This window comes from Vanellus vanellus, assembly GCF_965231255.1.
Source record: "Vanellus vanellus genome assembly, chromosome: 5".
In the NCBI taxonomy this organism is placed as follows: Eukaryota; Metazoa; Chordata; class Aves; order Charadriiformes; family Charadriidae; genus Vanellus; species Vanellus vanellus.
The window spans coordinates 39,724,509-39,745,827 of record NC_138910.1 but is presented as its reverse complement, the minus strand read 5'-3'; the positions used below and the strand labels follow the sequence as shown (position 1 = coordinate 39,745,827).

Genomic DNA, 21,319 nt, shown 5'->3' with positions numbered 1-21,319 from the left:
TATCAGACATGAATAGTTGGATGCACTCTTTGCAACACAGACTGAAAGCCTTAAAAGAGGATAAAGTGCTTTGTGAGAGGGGTCAGTGCTGTGCCTTGTAGCGTTTTCAAAATTTCTGGTCAGATCCTGCAGCTTGGCTTTACAGACAGTATCACCAACACATCTAGTGAGACAGAGGCATACACACAACCATAGCTCTTTTAACAGGAGTCTCTATTATCCAAATACAGAGACATCCATCTGGCAGAAATCACCTTCAGGGCTTGTACGTGGTGTTTATCAGATGTCAGAGGATCTCTTTTGAATGACTGGTCACCCAAGAAGAACATACCTATAAGCAGTTCTTTCACTTCAGATTTGTACCTTGGATATCAAAAATTATTTAAAAGCCAAGTACATGCCAATGGCACAGGAAAAGCTCTGAGAAAAATTAGGACATTTGCATCCAAGGGCTGCACATTAACTGATAGTTTTTCACATTGAGTTATCTGTTATCAAAACCAAATCCAACACACCTAACCCTGGAGGATAACATTCTTCCAGAGCAACAGATGCTGCTGCGGACGTAATAGAACTAATGATGTCCCAGCTCAGGAATACACATGGAAAGTTGTAGGTGACTTATTTGACAGAAAAAAACGCACGCAATGATATTTTTTTGCCCAGTTCCTTTAAAATTTCTTTTACTTGCAGTGGGAATAAGAGATGGCAAAGTGATACTGTGTGATACTGTGATCTCTAGCAGTTTGGAGTCTCAAAGGAAAAAGTCTACCACTAGCCACACAATATGAGAGCGTGAGAGCTACTAATTTGGGAAAATTTACACCCAATAACATACGGCAAGCCATATCCCTCTCCTGAGCCACCCATAACAGAGGTCAGGAAGGATGGGCAGGCCGTTTACTGGTATGGGAGATGATCATAACAAAGAGAAAGCATCACCATGAACAGGGGGAGAATCAGAATTAGAGACTCATCCTGTGACTATGCCCACACGAGGCATGGAGGTGCAGGGACCAGACTGTGCTAGGAAGGGGTATGCCACTGTCACTTAACCTTGGCTATGCTGTGTCTCTGTAAAGTCCCATTAGGCTGTAAGAAAAGCACAATCCCAAACTGGAATCAGCATCTAGAAAGGAGGCCAACAACGCATTTGAACTTTCTGTCCTGCTGCAGTATTTATTTCTACTCTGTTTTCTGCAAGCACATGCAAAAAAAAACCCCAAACCCCATTGATCTTAATGTCCAATTTTTTACAACCACCCTTAGTCCCAAAAAACCTGGTATGAAAAACGTCAATCTGTTTGCGGCTGTCTGTTTGAGGCATTTCCTGATCCCAGGAATTGATACTTGAAACCTGGACAAAGTTTGATTTTCTGTGGCTTAGGGCAGTATCTACCATCTCTCAACTCCCTTATCACTTTACCCTGTGCGTGGGTGATGGGATATGTCCTGCCAGATCTTCTTGCTTCAACAAAGCCACAAAGACTGTAAACTGGGTGAGCAGGGCATCCCCGGGAATGCAAATCTCCCTGTCAGCCTCCTGCCTGCTAACAGACCTGAGACCAAGGTGCTGGGCTCACCCTGGAGCCTATGACAGCCCAAGGAGGGCACCCCTTAGGAGGCCCTACCTGATGGGACCTTGTAAGGATGCCCAAATCTTACCTCTGGGTACCCAGATTCAGTAATTCCCACCAAAGTCTGTTTTACTTCTTTCCTCTCAACTGCCCTGCATGGTTCCCTCCCACCTACTCTGATATGAGATCAGACTCCCAAATGGAAAACAATAGTACAAGTTTTCAGACTGCAACTGGTTTTGTAACACGGGTGCTTCCGGCTGCAAGTACAGACAGCCAGTTCTCTGCATTGCCAGTATGTCACACTGAAAACACATTTATCCTTGGAGAGGCAAGGCTCCTTTCAGGCAGGCCCATCTATAGCAATAGCTATTCCTGTAGTGCCATCTTCTGGCTTACGGTGTAGGAACACTATAGCTGAAAATGGGACGGATCAAAAGAAAGATTTTTTTAATCTGCTGAAAAAACATTACAACAGGCTTAGACTATGGATCAATATATGAGAATTATCTCAACAGATTATGTACAATTCACCTCCCAGTAAATTATTAGTTTTAAAATGACAAGATTTTTAAATCGTTCTGGGCCGATCGGCTTTGTGCTTTGAGGCATCACAATCCGCTTTTCAGCTTTTGTTTTATTTCTCAACAAACATCAAGGCTCAAAACTCACTGTTTGTTTACGATTTTTGTGCCACCTCATGACGCCGAAAGGTAACGCCTGAAGGTTCCCCAACAACACGCGGGGAGTGAGGAAAGCATATAAAATCCCATTGATGGGGACCGCGTACCGTTTTAACCCAATCCTCACCACAGTGATGACTGGTAACATCTATTTTCTAGTCAGTTTGTATCTCAGGGTTTTGTTGGTGAAGGAAGATGATAGGAGCGCCTTTCTCAGTGAAAAATACCCATCTACAGCTCAAAACTTTCCCAAATGGTCGACTTGGGAGAGCATTACCCATCAGGGCAGTGCCCCATGCGGCACAGCCACTGCACCAGACAAAGGGAGTAAGGGCTGCCAGCACACTATTACCTCTTTATCCTTTCCCCCCATCTCCAGTGATTTTCTCTTCCAGTAAGTAATGCTCTCTCCTCTCCACCCTTTGGAAAGCCCCTGCACATAATAAGCATAGAACACCTTCTTTAGGAAGGCGCCCCCCTCCCACCCCACCCCACCCCCCCCCCCCCCAAAAAAAAAAAAAGAAAAAGAAAAAAGTGCGAAAAGGTTTTGGTGTGCAGGTTCCGGAAATTAAAAGCCACCGACATCAGGCCGTGGGGTAGTTTTCTCGCGGGGAACGGCGGGGGCCCGCGGCGGCAGCGATGCCGCCAAAGTGGCCGCTGAGGGGCGCTGCCGGGCCCGGCGGCGCCTTCCCAGCCCCCACCGCCGGGAGCAGCCTTGAGGGGAGGGGAGCTCAGCTTCCCCCCCATCTACCCGGTCCCTCGCCGGGGTTGGGGGCGTCAGCCCCCCCCCCCCAAAAGTCGGCCTGCCGACCCGGGGAAGGGTGACAACCCCGTCCCTGAGGGAACGCCCCCGCTGCTGCTGCCCCTAAGGTGGGGAGGACGGAGCCACGGCAAAGCTGGCAGCGGCTCAGGCCCAGCGCCATCACACCAATAACCCCGAATGCGTAATCCCCTTCCTCCTGGCGGCCACCTCACCCTGCCTGGGCGCGCCTGAGCCGCCTTTGTTCCTGCTCCCCTCCGTGACGTGATTTCGAAACTACGTTAGAAAAATAATAATAATGCAGACGTTTCATCATAATCCTGTTGTAAGCCCCGCTGTATTACAAAGGATTTGTAATCGTAGGAAGGAGCAAGCAGGGATGCGAGTTGCGAGAGAGGCTTTGGGGCAGCAGAAATCCCTCCACTCGCCACGCCGGGTGAGGAGAGGAGCAGCGCTGAGGGAGCCGGGAAGATGCCCACTAAACGACCCGGAAAGAAAACGATAATAACAAAGTGGCGATAGCGTGACCGGCCCGCAGCCCTTACAACACGGCGCCGTGACGGGGCGATGACCGCACTGCCTCCGCCCGCCGCGGGTTTTAGCGACGGTGCCGCCCCGCACGTTACTGCTCCCACCCTGTCCTGCCGCGGCGTAAGATGGCGGCGCGGCTCCTCCGCCTGCGCGGCTTGTTGCGGGCCGCCGGCCCCCGGCCCTTCTCTGCCCAGGCCAGGTTAGCGGGGCGCAGGGCCGGTGTTGGTGGGCATGGCCGGGGTAGGGGGTGGTTGAGGCGCCGGTGGCAGGGCGGGGGGTACCTGAGCGCCTGTGTCTGGGGGACCCGTCGGGGCGCACTGTGAGGGTGGGTGTGCGCCTCTCCGCGTAAGGGCGTGTATGTGTCTGCCCGCCTGTGTGGGGGTGGGTATGTGTTCGTGGGGGTTGCACGTGCTATATGTACAGGTGGTGTGTATATGTGGTGGGTGTGTACATCTGTGTATATTTGTAGAAGGGTGTGTATGTGCGCGCGCTCTGTATACGTGTGTATATAGGCTATAGGCACAGGAGTGTATGTGTATATAGGCGTGTGTGTATACGTGTGTGCCTGTGCCCCCTTCACAGGAGGCAGCTGGGGTCTGGGTGAGAGGCCAGGGCCCGGGGCTACGGCCTGGGCCCGGCAGGTCACTGAGCCCCCTGGGCCCGGCAGGCTCGGGAGCCCCGGCGCATCCCCCGTGACGGGTCCGACCTTTGCCCCACTTTCAGTCGGCGCTCGGGGGACGCCGAGTCCCGCGGTGGCAGCAGGTGATGGGCCGAGGACGTCCTTGCCCGGGCATCCCGGTCACCCTTAGGCCCCTGGCAGCAGGGTGCTGGGGCTCGGGGAAGGGGGGCTTCGGGGAGCGGGAGCTTCCTCACGTCGCCTCCGACCTTGGAGCCGTGGCTCTTGGGGCTGTGGTTGGTGTGAAGGAGCAGCCCGGCCCTTCCCTGTGCGCCGTGAGCCACAATTAGATGAAAACGCGGTTTTAAATAAAGCGCAATATCATCGTAAACAGCTTTGAAAATAAGGTGGAGCTTTTGGGAGGGTTACTGTGTGCGTAGCGTGGGAAGGCTGTGTTTGAGGGTACAAAATACTGATCAAGCAAGTTGCAGTAGCCCATTTCTTCCAAATATCACTAGAAATAAATAGTCTGCGTTTCGGGGACGTTGACTCCCTTGCACCAGGAAGAGCGTGAGTAACTTCGTGTGGTAGTAAATGAAGACCTTCATCTCGGTAATAGAGTAAATAAGTGTAGGCTCAGCAAAGCTCTGTGGAACTGCACACAATGGTTGCGCCGTGCTGCAAAACTGGTGTGGAGGAGCTGAGATGAACAAAATAGTTTGAGAAAGGAACAGCAAATGCTTTTTCATTTTGATGTAGCTCAGCTCGGTATTTATAATTTTGAATGTTTTGTGGCAAGAAAATAAAAACAAGTCAAAGAACCCAATGCATAAATATCAGAAAGAAATTTTCATTTCAGCCCTAAAGTAGTATGTCATTGTTGACATTCTAATCTTCTATAAAAGCTTTAAACACTTCCTTGTTATTATGTGATTATACTTTACTTGTGTGGTTTCAACTACTGACATTTACCACTGTTTCAATGTTTTGTTAATTAAGCATTTTATTTTTACATATCTTTTTGTTAGAGTTTTGGGAGGATTAGCCTTCCTGTACAACAAAAATACTGAAAGTTAGAAGGAATTAGAAAGTCTTATTTTCGAGGTTAGAAATATGCAAGTATATGTGATAATGCAGAGTATAATACAGCCCTCAGAGTGTGGAAATCCATGTTGTACTTGCTTTTATTTTGAGTGTGTGAATTTTCAATGTCGTGGATTTGCAATTTTCGGACATCTGGGGGTGGGTACAAAATGAACAAAACACACAAAAAAGTTTACTTGTTCAAAAAGTTACTCCTGTTTAAATTGAGCTGAATTGCATTTTGGAGCTTGTGTGGCAGGGCAAAAAGGCAGTGATGGTTTTTAGCATCTCTAACGAACAGAACTTTATCGTCTTAGCCATGTACGTATTATTATTGTTTTTAATTTATTTGAAGCATTACAGACAAACTAGTCTTGCTTTACCTCCTTTCACAGCCCAGTGAAGTACAGTGTGTGTTAGATCTTTATATTTATCGTAGGTATCCTTTGGACCTAAGAGTGTGCTAGACTTGGGATGTGAACTATGTTTAACATCACAGGTGTTTCCGTTCTTTTAAAAGAGTTATGTAAATGAAGGTGCCTGTGTCCTAACAGATGCTTTCACTTGTCTTTTTTAGTCCTCTGCAAACTGAACAGCATGGCACAAAGCGCCCAGAACCATCTTCAGCTAAAAGTTTGGTTGATATAGGCACTCGGAGGATCTTCTCATCAGATCATGACATCTTCAGGGAGAGTGCCAGGAAGTTCTTTCAGGAAGAAGTGCTGCCTTTTCACACAGAGTAAGATACCTCTTAAACATTCTGGTTTGCCAAATAATACGCATTTTTGACACAAAATGCTTTTTGGGATGTTACTTTTAATATGACAGGATAAACAGGATACTTGTTTCATATACAAGTTTTCTATTTCAAATTTATTCAATTAAAACAAACCTGCCTATGAGAATCATAAGTGGAAAAAAAAAATCACACATAATCAAAATTCACTGCCTTTTTTCATCTCCAGTGTAGGTGATCAGACATCCTTGTCTTAGGCCTATGAGCAGACAAATGCAGTTTGCAGAGCAAAAGTATCCCTGCTTGTAGGTATTAACTCTTTACACCGATGTCTTGGGGATAGAGTTAGGGGCACAGTTCAGTTCCCACGCTATTGTACTGCTGTCATACAAAAAAGCATTAACGTGTCAGGGTTACAGAATCACGGAATTTTCAGAGTTGGAAGGGACCTCTAGAGAACATCTAGTCCAACTCCCCTGCTAAAGCAGGATTGTCTAGAGCACATTACTCAGGACTGCATCCAGGCGGGTCTTGAAAATCTCCAGAGAAGGGGACTCCACAACCTCCCTGGGCAGCCTGTGCCAGTGCTCTGTCACCCTCACCGTAAAGAAGTGTTTCCGTGTATTTGAACGGAACTTCCTGTGTTCTAACTTGTGCCCATTGCCCCTCGTTCTGTCACTGGGAACCATTGAAAAGAGTCTGGCTCCATCCTCCTTCAACCCACCCTTTAGATACTTACAAGTATTAATAAAGTCTCCCCTCAGCCTTCTCTTCTCCAGGCTAAAGAGTCCCAGCTCTCTCAGCCTTTCCTCATAAGGCAGATGCTCCAAGCCCTTAATCATCTTAGTTGCTCTTCGCTGGATTCTCTCCAGCAGTTCCCTGTCCTGTTACGTTGCAGTATATTTTGTAAATACAGTATGCCTAGGATAGTAAGCTGGATTATGTGTTGCCAAGAACTTGCACAAAATATCTTTGTTCAAATTTCTGTCTTTTGCTTCTGTGGGAATATGTGTGGTCTTCTGTGCAGAGTAGAAGCATCGTACTTCCACTGAACTAGAGCTGGAGGGTGTGTTTTGTCCTTATTTTAGCTATATCCAGTCATGTTATAGTTAGGGAAAGAAAATAAATGAACTTGGAACATGTTTTTGAACAGAAAGTGTTAAGCTGCAGTAGTGTCTTAAATTTTACTTTACTTGAAAAACATTCCTGTGAAAACACCGGGGGGGTAGCGAAGGGCTTACTCTTAAATCACGCTGTTAGATGAGTTTCCTGATGTAGCTCACAGTGTGTATCCACAAACAGTTGAGACAGCACAATTGAGTGGGTGGGGTGTTGTGGCTCAGGGGCAAAAATGAACAGCAGGAGGCAATGGAAACAGTTTGCATCAGGGTTTTTTTTCATCCTCAAACCGTGACCTCCAAGGAGTATGCTTTTCCACTGTACAGTTATATTCTGTCCACAAAAACAGATGTTTTCCCTCATCTTTTGTTAGAACGACTTCTAGTGCAGGTTTGTGAACAGGTAGTGACTCTGCTGGAGGTTACTGAAGATCCTGTTTGCTAGCTTGCTGACACAACAATTTCCTAGAGAGACTGGAACAAGTTGGACTTGTGTTCTTGCATCACTTCAGCGACCTATGAACCATTCTGTTCTCACACCTTTCAAGTAAACAGGGAGGCTTCAGGCATAGTATATTAATTGGCTGGGCTGATGTGAAGAGACTAATTTGGCATCAGTGAATGCAGTTGTGGATTATTGTGAGGAGGAGAAGCTTTGGTGATGGATGAAGTAGAGACTGGAATGGCCCTGACAGTGGGGGGACAAATGCAAAGGGGGTCACGAGAGAGATTTGTTTAAGATTCCCAGAGCTTCTGCTCCTACACTGGAAATGAGCTTAAATATGTAGCATAAGGTACATGATTAACTGTGGATAAAGTGCCATGGTATAGCTCTGCTGCACACAGGTGTGTCAGAGGAATGTCTCTATATAATCTGTCTATGATATAATTTTTAAATTGTGGTTTTTAAAAAAAGACCAAAAAAAAAACCCCCAAACACCTGGGCCATTGATGGCCATCCAACTTCTATTGAGTTGGCAAACTCCATACAGCGGCACTCTTTTTCCAAGAATAAGCCATTTCTGTGATACTAATGTTTGCAAACTGTCAGCAGATAAGCCTCAACTGTCTACAAACTTAAACCACGTTAAAGCAGTAATTTACCAAAATGCAATAATTTACCAAAATACAGTACTGACTTGTAATAAGTGCACAGGGACTGATTTTTATATAAAAGTGACTAATGTGTTAACGCTTGGTTCTTATAAAGCCGTTCTCATTGTTAGAGTTGAAATCTTTCACAGAAGATACTGATGTGTTATACCTATTTTGTATGCGGGGAAAATGGAATGTCAGGAAGATAAAGACCTGCTTGTAATTATCCAGATGGTTGTGGCTAAATCTTCTAAATACCAGTCTGGTACTTGGACCCATAGGCAGCACTGCCTTTCATAACAAGTCTTAAGGAGAGGTCAGGTTAAATGCTGGAAGCAGGTGTTCAAACTCGTTACACAGTTGGTGCCACGGTAATGCCAGTGGTATTGGTGGACTTGAAGAATAGACAACTGATTACTAAGTGACTGCTTCTTAGCTGCGAAATATAGTTGTCTGTGTACCCTACGCGTTTTCTGCTAGTGAGACTGAAAATCTCTTCGTATGCAGTGAAACCTGGCTGCAGGTGTTCTAGTGTGAAGCACCAGCCATGATAAATAAACAGTAGCACATGGGGGTTTTAATGTATGACTGTTCTTGTGTTTGTTTTTCAGATGGGAGAAGGACGGCCAGGTGAGCAGGGAGCTCTGGGAGAAGGCTGGACAGCAGGGTTTGCTGGGTGTTGCTATTGCTGAAAAACATGGAGGCATTGGAGCAGATATTCTCTCTTCAGCCATTGTCTGGGAGGAACAGTAAGTACTAGATGCTTCAGGAAAAATTTCAGTGATATTATCAAGAGATTTTTTTTTTCATAAGATGCCCTCATTATGGAATATGTTTGCTTACAGAAAATGGTTTTATCTTTCTCATGGAAGGGATAGTTCAGACCTATGTAAATCCTTCCTGGTTTAAGTATGTTGGATGATTGTTTAAGTGACAAATGTCATTGTGCTCCACTGTTAAGACTTTGCAGTTGGGGAACCATTTTTGTTAGGCTGGTAGGTTATATATTCATTTCGTTGTGAAAGTACATTGTGTAAATAACAGTACTAGTGCCATAAGCTCAGGTTGTCTGAGACTTCTGCGTGGTGTGGCTTTCTTCATCGTTAGGTCTATGTTGTAATGGTGTAAAGTTCAATGTTTACATTTTTTTATTAACTATTTTTTTTTTCCCCAAGGATGTATGTTAACTGTACAGGTCCAGGATTCAGCCTTCATTCAGATATAGTCATGCCCTATATTGCAAACTATGGCTCTGAAGAACAGATTAAACACTTTATCCCTCGAATGGTTGCAGGCAAGTGTATTGGAGCTATCGCCATGACAGAACCTGGGGCTGGCAGGTAAGCTAAATATTGAAACAATGGTCTTGCCATTATGTGCTCTCTATTGATTTGTCAGTGAAAAAAATTCTGAGCCTTCTGGTTATACCGTCGCTTTAGTGACTAGACAATATCTGAGATTAAGTAGGATCGCAAAAAAACCTGTTACTTATAGAGTACCTTATTACAGCTTTGTCATTTCAAGATAGTTGCTCAGAATCAATTTCTGTATTGTCCCACTGTGGGCAAATATGCTTTCTATTTGTGTTTATAGTCTGAGTTTATAGTTACTAACTTGCTTGTCATGTGAATGTACTTTTAGTATGAAACATAGTAAGAAGAAAATTATGTACCTCGGTAAAGAGGGCTTGACTTTACTATTAGCTTTTGTTGTGGAACAGAACACCTCATTTTCTTTCCTCTGAATCCTTTCAAATAGAGAAATGTCCCTCCTTGCCCATCATTATTGAAGAGCAGACAGCACATGTTTGGAGCAGACACAGTTGATCTGGCCAGTTTCCAAAACAGAGAGGAACAGGTGAAGAGCAAAACCTGTTGGTGTCATGCTCCTGCAAATGGTAGATGTTGCCAGTGGCTTTTTACAGAGCCTCCTGATCAGCATTGAGCCTACTTAGAGGATGTGGTTTTGTCTGGCGTTTGTCATGAGAGGCATATTGGCGTGAGGGGATGCTGACCCGTTGGATTCAGTGGTGTGTTATACCACATTCCACAAGCAGATACATTAAAATGGGACCTCATGCTCTTGTACAATTGCATAGATTTATCATCCCTTTCCACAGCATGTTTGTGGTTTCTGTGTTGTGCTCTAAGCTATTTTGCTGTGTTTCACTCTCCTCGTATGTGTTTTCACTGAGCCTATGCCTGTATAGTATAAAATCTACATTACTTTATGCTGGGTAAAATTCAAGATACAAATTGCAGCTTCTGAAATGGTTTCTTGAAGGACCTCTTCGAATTTCGTTTTAGTGACTTGCAGGGAGTACGAACATATGCAAAAAAAGATGGAACTGACTGGATTCTTAATGGGAGTAAGGTAAGTGAACAGACCTATGTAGTGCTCAAAGGCTTTGGAAACTGAATGCATTTAGACAGTGAAGCATGCACACCACTGCTAGTATCTCCCCCCAGTCCTTTTACTTTTGTTTTTTTTGTGGGTTATGTCGTGTTTTTTTTTTTTTTCCCCAGTTACTTTTTTAATAGGACTTAAACATTTCTGGCAATTTATGGAAGGCCTTGAGAAGGTTCTTTTTGTAGCTTTAAAATATCAAAAGGCCTATTTTCCCTTAAAGTGGCAAGAAAAGGGGGGCAAAAAACCCCTAGCATCCTGCATAGCGTAAACAGGACCAGGGCTGGTTTTAGTACTGAGGTTGAAAAACAAAATATATATACTACTCCTGTGAAATCTTCTGTGGCCTGAGTAAAAACTTTTGTTGCCACAATGCAAGCTGTGGAATCTTTATTCAGGAGCCTGCTGGTCATGTTAGGCAAAAAAACCCTCAACTGCATCAGGTGCTCTGTGTGTGTTTTCAGGCTGTTGCAAAGTTGGCAGCCTTAATCTCTTCTTTCATTGCCGTAATATAAAAGAAAGGAGGGAGAAACAGTGTTCAAATGCAAGTGTGGGTTCAACAGGTGGTGTTTGTTTTTTTTTTTTTTATTTTTTTTATTTTAAAGCTATGAAATGTCTTAATCTGCTCTGTCCCCTCTCTTTCTTTGTACTCTTGCTGATAACATGGTACTGATAGAGACTTCTGGCCTTAGCAGAATTTGTGCAAGCAGAGAATGTGAGAATGTATGCAAGCAAACATGCATATACAGGTGTTCAAAAGGATACTTGCTCATGCTGCACAATTGAAGCCAAGCAGGACAGATAGCTCTTTTTTTTTTTTTTTTTGCTGGAGTGAAGATGGATCACTTTGTCATGTTCATGAGCCATTCTCCAGGATTATAGTAAGCAATTGTGACAAGAAGCCATTAATAGTTTTGCATGTTATACCTTGCTAATTTGATTTCTAGGAAGAGAACCTCTGTGTTCATTTGATGCTATATTCCTTCTTTACGATGGGACAGACAAAAGAAACAGACCTGTGCATTCTTGAACTTCATACTTCTGACTCATGCAATCCTTTTCAAATTAATTCCTACTTTAATAGACCTTTTTCCAAAGCATTTAATTCAGAAATTCTGGATACTTAAACCTTGCCTTTCAGTTCACCTGTGAAAGTGTCAATGCAATTTTTTTCTGCTGCTTGATGATCTGTTCTAACTTTTATCCATCTAGCTTGTTTTCTTTACTCCAAGTTGCACTTTTTTACAGGTATTCATCACTAATGGTTGGATGAGTGATGTAGTGATTGTGGTTGCCGTTACAAACCGGGAGGCCCGATCTCCTGCTCATGGGATCAGCCTTTTTCTGGTGGAAAATGGAACAAAAGGTTTCATCAAAGGACGCAAGCTGAACAAAATTGGCCTGAAAGCTCAAGTGAGTTCATGCAACCCCTAACATGTAATAGACTTGGAGGAAATCTAAAAACCACTTAATGCCGAGCGCTAGCTAAATAAATATAGAATGGAACTGTGGTGCTATTCTGGTTCCTAGGCTTTAGAGCACAAATGATATATACACAAAGTACGTATGCGGAGTGTGCCAATGGAAGTCTGAAGCCTGTGATGTGCAAGGAGAGGCTGAGGAAGGTGGTTTTGCTCGCTCTGAAGAAGCCTGGAAGGACAGGATCTTATTGATGTCTTCAGCTGCCTAATGGTTGGCTGTAGAGATGGTGGAGCCAGATTCTTCTTAGAGGAGCACAGGGAAAGGGAGAGTGGCAAGGGACACCAGTTACCTACTTAAAATTTTCCTTAATGTATTAAGAAAAAAAACTCGCCATAGAAGTAATCAAACACTAGAACAGGGGCCCAGAGAGTTTGTGGAGCCTTCATCTTTGGAGCTTTGGAAAGCAGAACTGGACGAGGCCCTCAGCTGCTTGCTTTGTTAGAACTGCTTTGAGTAGGAGATAAATTAGATTACCTCTGGAGGGCCCTTCCAGCATAAATGATTCTATGATTTCAAGTCAAAGTGTACAATAGCAAGAAAAAAAAAATGGGGCAAAAGTGGAATGAAGAGATGAGAATGTCAGGCTATAAACTGTTGCATTTAAAATCCTCTTAGGACACAGCAGAGCTGTTTTTCGAAGATGTGCGGTTGCCAGCCAGTGCCTTGCTTGGAAAAGAGAACAAAGGCTTCTATTATCTGATGGCAGAGCTTCCTCAGGTAAGAGGAATGTGAGTGTTTGCTGTCTGTAGGAAGAACACAGAGACAATTTCTGTCATTGCAAGGATCTGTCTTAGTCTTGAAGATCATGTATTGTGGGAAGCCACCTTGGGCTCAGAACCAGGCTGTCTGTAGTTAACACTGTGCTGATACTGCTGCTTTTTAACTGAAGTACACAGTTCCTCGTGCTAAAAGTGCAGTTCTTTGGACGTTGGTAAAAATGTTGATATCCCACCAGCTCAAAGCTAGGTCCCTTAATCAACAAGCCAGCTATTGAAGAACCCAAGGGTAGTGTATTTAATAGAAAATACCACCGTTTTCTTGTATACTTCTAGCATGGAACTACTTTGCTTAGTAAATTAAATATAGCTTGGAGGTCTCTGCATTTGGCATTCTCTTTAAAGTAACAAGCAAGCACTGCTGTTCTAGCTCTTCTACCAGTAGAAGCGTGTTAAAGATATGAGGATCTCTGTCCATATAGCAAAGTAAATAAATTGTTTAGTTCCCAAAATACCTTACTAGTGGAAATAACAGTTTACGACTTAGTTTATGAAATTTTGGAATTATTTGGGAGGACAAAGAGGTAATGTGGCTTTTTAAAACGTGACTGTGCTTTGTCAAAACAATGGCTTTGTGTTTGCCTCATGTGGTAGGGATTGTGTTTAATTTTATACTGCGAGTAAACATGAAACCTGATCAAAGGAAATCTTTTACTGCTTTAAAGAAATAGATGCACTCATGAACAGGTTCAACACGACGCATCAGATGATTTCAGTTGTTCTAGAAGTAATTGCTCTATACTTAGTTTCTGTTTTTCAGCATGTTAGGAGGAAGGAAAAAGCAGCTAGGTTTTCGTAGGTTTTGTTTTTTCTAGAGTTGTCCTATTGAAATTGTTAAATACAGTTGTTTAAACTAAGCAGTGAAAATCAATAATTGAAACAGAATTTTATGTGAATTTTTCTGTCAGTATGAGTCCTGTGGTTGATTTATAGCTATTTTTTGAGTCATTGTGGTAGAACATTACCCTGGAAAAGACTTAAAAGTGAGCTTCAGGCAGCAAGGCATTTGTCCCGCTCATTAATTTCAGTAATGCAGTGTGTCTGGTTTGGTACTTAGTGGGACCTCTGTCCCCCTCCCTTAATGAACAACACTGAACATCTGTGTCCCAATTGTGCCTCTGATACAGAGAAAATGTAGGACTAATTCAACTGGATTCCATAATTTGTGTTTCAAAAGGAAAGACTGCTAATTGCTGATATGGCTCTTGCCAGTTGTGAATTCATGTTTGAAGAAACAAGGAATTATGTGAAGCAAAGAAAAGCTTTTGGGAAGACAATTGCACACTTGCAGGTGAGTTTGAACTGAGCGACTTGTATATATGTTCCAGTGTGCCTTTGCTTTACATCTGTGTAGGTAAAATAGTGAGCAAATGAAAATCACTGACTGTCTTCAAAGGACTATTTGTGCAGGTTTTGCTGTTGGACTGTGGCTGTTGTTTGCCTCCATGCCCATTGTTCATTTTTGAAAAACAAAAATAATAAAAACAACATGACAGAAGCCTTAATGTATGAATTTTATAATTCCGTTAGATACTTCCCAGCAGTGCTGCTTTTGGAAGTGAAATACGCAGGCAGAAACTATACTGGCTTTTTGCTGCTGATGAAGAAAAATTACCTTGTTGCTCTTAGGCTTGCATTTTACTGTCAGAAGTCCTAATCACAGGGTCTGTTACACCTGCATGTATTTCTGTATCTGCCTGGAATCCTACAGAAGAGCTTGGTGTATGTGCAGGTACTGCGTTCCTCTGCACATAGTACATTGCAGAAAAATGAACTTTGAGGCTGATGTTGATGGGGGTTCCCAAGCAGTGACCTTGCTGCCTGAATACCTGCAGAGGTGTTTGTATCCAGCTTTATGGATATTGTAATGAGGTTCCTCAGGTAGCAGCTAGCTGGATATTTGTGACTGCACATAAAACTGTTGGGTCATTCTCTGTGAGCATACCTCACTCCTGACAGTGGTAGTTAATCATATTTCGAGACGTTTATGCCTATGCTCTTTAGTTGCAGTCATAAAACAGATGTTGTTACATCACAATATCATGGAAAGCAATTTTCCTGAAAACCACATTAGTTGTTCAGGCTGAAGCAGGCCAAGCTCCTGCATGTTTGGTTTATAGAAGTGACTCATATGGGTTAGAGGATGTTTGCTGCCTCTCTTTTTTTTTTTTTTTTTTTAATATACTTTTGAAATAATTAAAAAAAGAAAATAATCCCCTAAGTCTTGAGACTTCCTTTGTCAAAACCAAATATTTAATTGTGAATAGCAGCAGAATTGGGCCATTTAGAGGCTGGAATGCTAGGTGTCTTTCAGGAAATTATGATCCTCATCTGTTTTTAAAGATAATATTCAGAAATCTGCAATTACAGATGGAATTTACTTCATAAACTTGATAGTGCATTATATTTTCCCAAAGTAATCCATTCTTGCATACCTTTTCAGTTTCTTTTTTGCTGCTGATGGCTAGAACATGTATATAATCAAAAATCCTTTCTAATTAGAGCTCTCCCTTGCTTAATTAATTTAGTCATGCCACAGTCCAGTGTATGAAATCAAATCTTTCTAGTAGTAGACTGGCCTATTATATTTATTGTTAAGGGGAGCAAGATTTCTTTATATACAATTTTAGAGCTGTGAGATCAGAAAAACTTTGTTACTGCATAGTGTTTTTCTCACATCCCTACCAGAATTACAAGAAAATATGGTTGAATGCTTGCCTGGTCTGGTTTTACGTAACCTTAGCGATGGATTTTACCTCTTCTATCTAGAAACTCATTTCCAATGTGACAGAACTCAGTGTTGAAAAAAATTCTGATAGTCTAAAATTTCCTTTGTTTTTGGTTGTGTCTCTTTGCATACAACTTAAACTCTGAAGAACTGAATGCATAGAAAAAGCATTCAATAGATGATGAAAAGTTATTAATTCAGGAAATTAGTGGCTCTACAAAGTTGAAAGGACACTTGCCCACAAGAGGGAGCTGAGTGTGACAGAGCACCCAGTGCCTCCTACTTTTCGCTCTCTAGGAATTTGTTTTCAGGCTCTTGGGTTTTTTCTCTTAAGGTCATGTTTTGAGTTGGTCTTGAGAAGTAAAGGGCAGTAATTTTCTCTAATAAGATTGGTAAAGACATAATTGTATGGAAGGTAAGCTGTCTTCTGGTGTACAGCACCAAAGTTGTTTGAAATGGTGATTTCTAACAGAAATCCTTCTAGAAAATGCTCTATTTTCTATTTCAAATTTCACTTAAAAACTGTACTGCTTCTGCTCTTTCTTCCTCTGCCTCCTCTATCCACTTCCAAAATAAGACGGTACAGCACAAGTTGGCAGAAATGAAAACACAGATTTGCGTGGGCCGAGCTTTTATGGACAACTGTTTGCAGCTGCATGCAGATAAACGCCTGGACTCCTCCACAGCTTCTATGGCAAAGTATTGGTATGTGGTTAAAGTAATTTGGAAGTGTTACTTGCATGATCTTGACAGGAGTGAAATGATAAAAACACTGAACTGTTCAGATGTAATGAAAAGATAAAATTACTGTCTGATTAATAATAAAATTGTCAGCTTCTACTAGAGACCTCTAGCTTTAACTTTAGTCATATAGTCAATAAAAAATCTTAGTTACATTGAAAACCCATGTTGGTTAAATAGATCAATTTCAAAATAACATCCTGCTTTTAAAATAGGCTTCTATTAATAATAAGATCAGGTCTCAGCTTTAGCTTCAAGTAAAAGTGAGTACTTCATTGGTATTTAGGCGAACACTTACATTTTACTGTAGCAAATTGTTGTTGGGTGTTTTGGGGGGAGGGTGGTGGTGGTGTTGGTTTTCTAAAAGCACAAGTTTATTTGAAGCCCATATGATACCTCTTAGTTAACGTTACTTAGCAATAGCTGTTTGACCCAGCCAGTTTTTGAAGTTATCTGGGTTTGAGAAGAAATAGTTGGCTACAGCTATTGCTGTAACTGAGACTAAACAGTGCTTTCCTTTATTGGCCAGAACTCCTCCCTTTCCCCGTACTTGGTGGTGTTATATGTTAAGTTTAACCAAAGAAAGCCGGATAATAAGTAGAAGCATCTAAGATAGTGGCACACGAATTTGTATAGTTTTATTTTGCTTGCAAAGATGGGAAGGCAAGAAAAAGTACATCAGACAAATAATTTTATGGAAGATGAACAGGTTTACAGACTTTTAAAAATACGTATAGAGGAAATGAGCAGAGAATATTAAGGGGATCCAGAAAAAAAATATTTACAATGAAAGGGAGGATTTTGATTTTGATTGAGTGCTATTCCTGGCACTGATTACCTACCAGTACCAGGTACATAAGCAGAGGCATTCAGTTTTGAGGAGGAGGAACCAACTAGTGCCAGCTCAGATATGTAGCCTTACTTTCTCAACAAATTTCCCGAAGCAAGGCATTTGAAACTCCCCCACCCTCCCAACTATTTAATGCCACAATTTGTTGTGGATTTCCGCTTTCCCTAATAGAGTCCTGGTGACTCCTTTCCATAAAACTACCTTAGATGATCTAGAAAATGCTTGAATGTACAATTGCTTTATTCCCTAATGTTTCAGAAGACTATCTCCAATTAATTCATTTCAAACCTTCTGTACAGTGAATGACTTGAGTTAGAGCTTTGAAGGATTTTAAAACATAGTTTATGCATCTCTTTTCTAATCTGATGAAATTCTATGGTGACAGGTTGTATTATATACCTAAATTAATTTGAAAATGTATTTAGGAAAGACGGTTGCAGTAATTCACTGCTGCAGACTTAAAGTTGGTGTGATAAACTGTAGGGATTTGAGGGGATGGTTTGCAGAAATGGAAAGGGGTGGTTTGGAGAAAAGGATTCTTACATTCTTCCATGAGAAGCAATTGACTTTAATCATAATTTTATTTACTTCTGTTACTGCTGTGGAAGTTGTATGCTTAGAAAGTAGTTTGTTTTTTTTTCATTTATTCAACTTTTAGCTTGAACTTTCAGTGCAGTTAAAATCTTCTTTGGCAGTTAAATCCATATTTTGCAGTGAGCAGTCCTGTTTAAGAATTACACTATTTGGGGGGATTAAAAACTATAAAATCTATTGAGGAAAAGAAATTATCCCCAGGTGATGGTTAAACTCAAAGAGCATGCTGGTGTGTTGCTAGAGGGAGTGAGGGATGAAGCCTGTGATGCTGTTAATTTTTGACAAAGCTGAGGGATTTGGTAAGAAAGGAGACTGTATCAACCTGCTTTACAAGAGAAATCTCTTGGCCTGTAAGAAAGGTAAACAAGCTTGTCTGTTTTGAAAGCTTTCTTTCTCTGAAAGCTCTTCTATAAGGAGAACAAATCTGTAATACGTTAAATTGAACAGTATTTATTTCTTACCAATCATGAAGGAAGAAGAAAGTCCCTCAGACTATAAAGTATGTTAATGGCCATCATTTAAGATCAGTTATATAGACTAAAACGTTTGGTTATATTTTTGTCTTGCTAACTTATCTGTATCTCTAGTAATGTTTCACAGCAGAACATCCTTCTAAAAACAAATTTCTTTTTGACCATTTAAGGTGTTCTGATCTCCAAAACAGCATAGCTACTCAGTGTGTGCAACTGCATGGAGGATGGGGGTACATGTGGGAGTATCCAATTGCAAAGTAAGTGTAACATTTCAGACTTGAATGATGAAAGATTTCCACTGAAGTAACATGAGGCACTTCCTTTACGTCTTCTAGTCAGTTGTTTTGTGTTAGTTCTGATTTACTGTTCCTTTTCTCATTGTGTTTATTGAAAGGCAATCTACTGTACAGATGTCTGCAGGAAGACTTTGTTTTGGTTCTCCAAATAATTCATAAGCTGTTGAGCAATTACTATCTATTTTTTCACAAAATTTTCTTTTTCTAGGAGAAAATGTTAATTGAAAAACCAGAGAAGCAATATGAAAATAAAAATGTGGGGAGCTAGTTTGAATGTTTAATATGAAACTAAACGCATATGTATGAAGGAAAGAAAACATGTTGGTCAGCCTAAATCTTGTGTCATACCACAAAATAACAAATTGCCTCATCAAGAGCATGATGGGCTACATTCAGCTCTTACACCTTTTTAAATGGGAAAGCTAAGAGATGTATGTGTAGAAAGAGGAATTTGCCAGTCCCAATTTTTTGCTTACTTTATGAATTTAGGAACATTTATGGGGTTACTTTATGTATTTCCTTGTGTATTATCTCTGAAGGTGTGTTTCCTTTTGTATATGTGCCATTTGCCACACTAAGAGTTTTTGGTGCTGCTTCTATTTTAAAAACAAAACAAACCAAACAACAACAACAAAAAAAAACCCCACCAAAACTAAAAGGGGGGGGTAATCTGATAATAGAAATAGCAAAGCCAGGACTGCTGTGCAGTTGTCATAAGCAGATAAACTGATTTTTTTTAACTGATTACATTTAGATTCTTTTTTAATTCTAAATACATGTTTTTAGTGAGTGTAATTTGTGAGTGTTCTGCACCCTGTCTTACTAAACAGGAAGGCCATCAAGCCCTGTGCAGGGTGTCTTCAAACCCCCGCTTAGCTCTGCGTGCAGTAGTTGTCCATACAGGGTTTTATTGTACCCATGGTTCAGCAACATGTGTGTTTCCAGAGAATGCCGCGTTGCTCTTGGGCTGCTCTCTGTATAATGAAGCAGAATTAAGATGGAAAAGCACACTGTTGTCATCCTGTGTGCTGTCACCAGCTGTGCATGTACTGGGGCCGGTTCCAGCATGGGAATGGAAATGGTTTGGCTGTGTGCAGCTCTTCAGCTGCTGGCCCAAATGGAGCTGGAGCTGGTGTCAGTTCTACTGGCTGTAGCCAGCTGATGTGAAACCAGTTGGCACTTTCTTTGCCTCCCAAGGTGTTTGAGTCCCACCTCAAACAAAGAACTGACAGCACCGTTAGCCATCCTCTTGACAGGATCAGACAAGCCAGGGCATTAGAGCAAATTACTGTGATAACTATCAGTTTGGCTCTGCAGAAGTTGTTTTTTTCACAACAGTGAGGCACCTGGGTCTTGCAGTTCATGCGGGCGTGCTGTTCTGCAGGATAGGGGCGGGTGAATGGGGGCTTTGGTGTCTAGAGTGGGGTTAGTGCTCAGGTGATGTGAGGAAACAAGGGAACAAGAATTGGGGGAGGGAAGTAGTAGGAGTCTGGGTTTGTAAAGCTTATTTTTATTTTTCTTTAATGAGGGATAATAGTGGAGACTTTACAATATAAACAAAAAAACAGGGAAGAGATACTGACTGAATCCCTCGTTTGGCACAGTACCTTAGAAAGGTGACATATTTTAGTTGAAACCTCTTTGAAAATGTGAACCTCTTTAAAAATGGTAATATTGAGGGATATTCAAAGATAAAACTCGGTATCTTTTTCTTTTGATTCCATATCCACTCTGAGGAGTTGTTTTTAATCTTTCTTTGTTTTGTGTTTCTTTTTTTTTTTTTTTTTGTCCCCTCAGAGCTTTTGTGGATGCCCGTGTTCAGCCAATCTATGGTGGTACCAATGAAATAATGAAGGAACTTATTGCTAGAGACATTGTCAGTGACAAGTAGGGCAGTTGCTTACTACTTTGGAGAGTCTCCCCGAATCCTTTTATATTAATATATGGCACAAAATCAGACATCAGAATGTAAGTAAAATGAATGTAGTGTATCATATTCTTTCAAGGAAGTGACACAATTTAAAAAAAGTGAGAATAACAACAGTGTGCTCATATGCAGGATAATCTAATATTTAATGAACTTTCAATTTAAACATCTTTGGATGACACAGAGTAACTCTCTGGGTTCCAAAAGTTTTGGTAGTAAAGGGCAATTTTGTATCTGGAACATCATGGGCAGCTTGGTCTTTAGGACTTGACGTCGCTTTTCAGAAACAAATCTCTTCTCCAGGGAAGCCATGTTCTTAACAAATAAGCAGAAGTTAAATGTTAATATACCTCCAGATTTGTGTTTCCCCTTGACAAGTGTCCCTATGTCAAGGTAGAACTTGGAGCTCTTGCTATGGCTGCTGTACACCTGCCCACTGCGCAGCAACCGCCTGCTCTCGGGGAGGGAGCCCGCCGCTGCCTTCCCTGTTTACATGTAACCCAGAATGCCTTATTTTAATCACTTTGGTCAGAAAAGCATAATAAAGCACTTCTATGCAATCTCATGGCTGCCTGCCTTACTGCAAAGCCCGAGGGAGAACCGGGCCACTTCCTCTGTGCCCGTGTTCGCCTCAGGGCTGAGGGGGGGGAAATCTCGAGGGAGGGACCGTGATGATGATGGCGAATATTTTCACATATTTCTAAGTTGTTATCCCTAATAAAAAAAAAAAAGCTAAAAAAGATATTTTGGGGTTTTCTTAATTATTTATGTATGCTGGGGGTTATATCTTCACTCCCGCGGGGAGCAACGCTGCCCGGGGCGCTCGGCGCCATCCCCTCTCCTCACG

At 41.9% G+C, this 21,319-nt stretch overlaps 1 protein-coding gene across 1 annotated transcript; it reads left to right on the top strand.

Annotated features, from left to right (window-relative positions):
- The first annotated feature begins 3,578 nt into the window (after window positions 1–3,578).
- ACADL (acyl-CoA dehydrogenase long chain) lies at window positions 3,579–21,032 on the top strand. The gene is made up of 11 exons (XM_082483667.1): window positions 3,579–3,750; window positions 5,828–5,989; window positions 8,811–8,948; window positions 9,375–9,539; window positions 10,506–10,572; window positions 11,854–12,018; window positions 12,703–12,804; window positions 14,041–14,154; window positions 16,169–16,296; window positions 18,420–18,506; window positions 20,343–21,032. The coding sequence occupies exons 1-11, from the start codon at window positions 3,677–3,679 to the stop codon at window positions 20,434–20,436; spliced, it is 1,296 nt and encodes a 431-aa protein (XP_082339793.1). The 5' UTR covers window positions 3,579–3,676; the 3' UTR covers window positions 20,437–21,032.
- Window positions 21,033–21,319: the final 287 nt, after the last annotated feature.

Bases quoted from the DNA above. Each gene is read 5' to 3' on its own strand.
- ACADL (XM_082483667.1), top strand. From the start codon at position 3,677: ATGGCGGCGCGGCTCCTCCGCCTGCGCGGCTTGTTGCGGGCCGCCGGC. The intron at 3,751-5,827 runs GTTAGCGGGGCG...TGTCTTTTTTAG, and splicing joins CCCTTCTCTGCCCAGGCCAG to TCCTCTGCAAACTGAACAGC. The intron at 12,019-12,702 runs GTGAGTTCATGC...AAATCCTCTTAG, and splicing joins AAATTGGCCTGAAAGCTCAA to GACACAGCAGAGCTGTTTTT.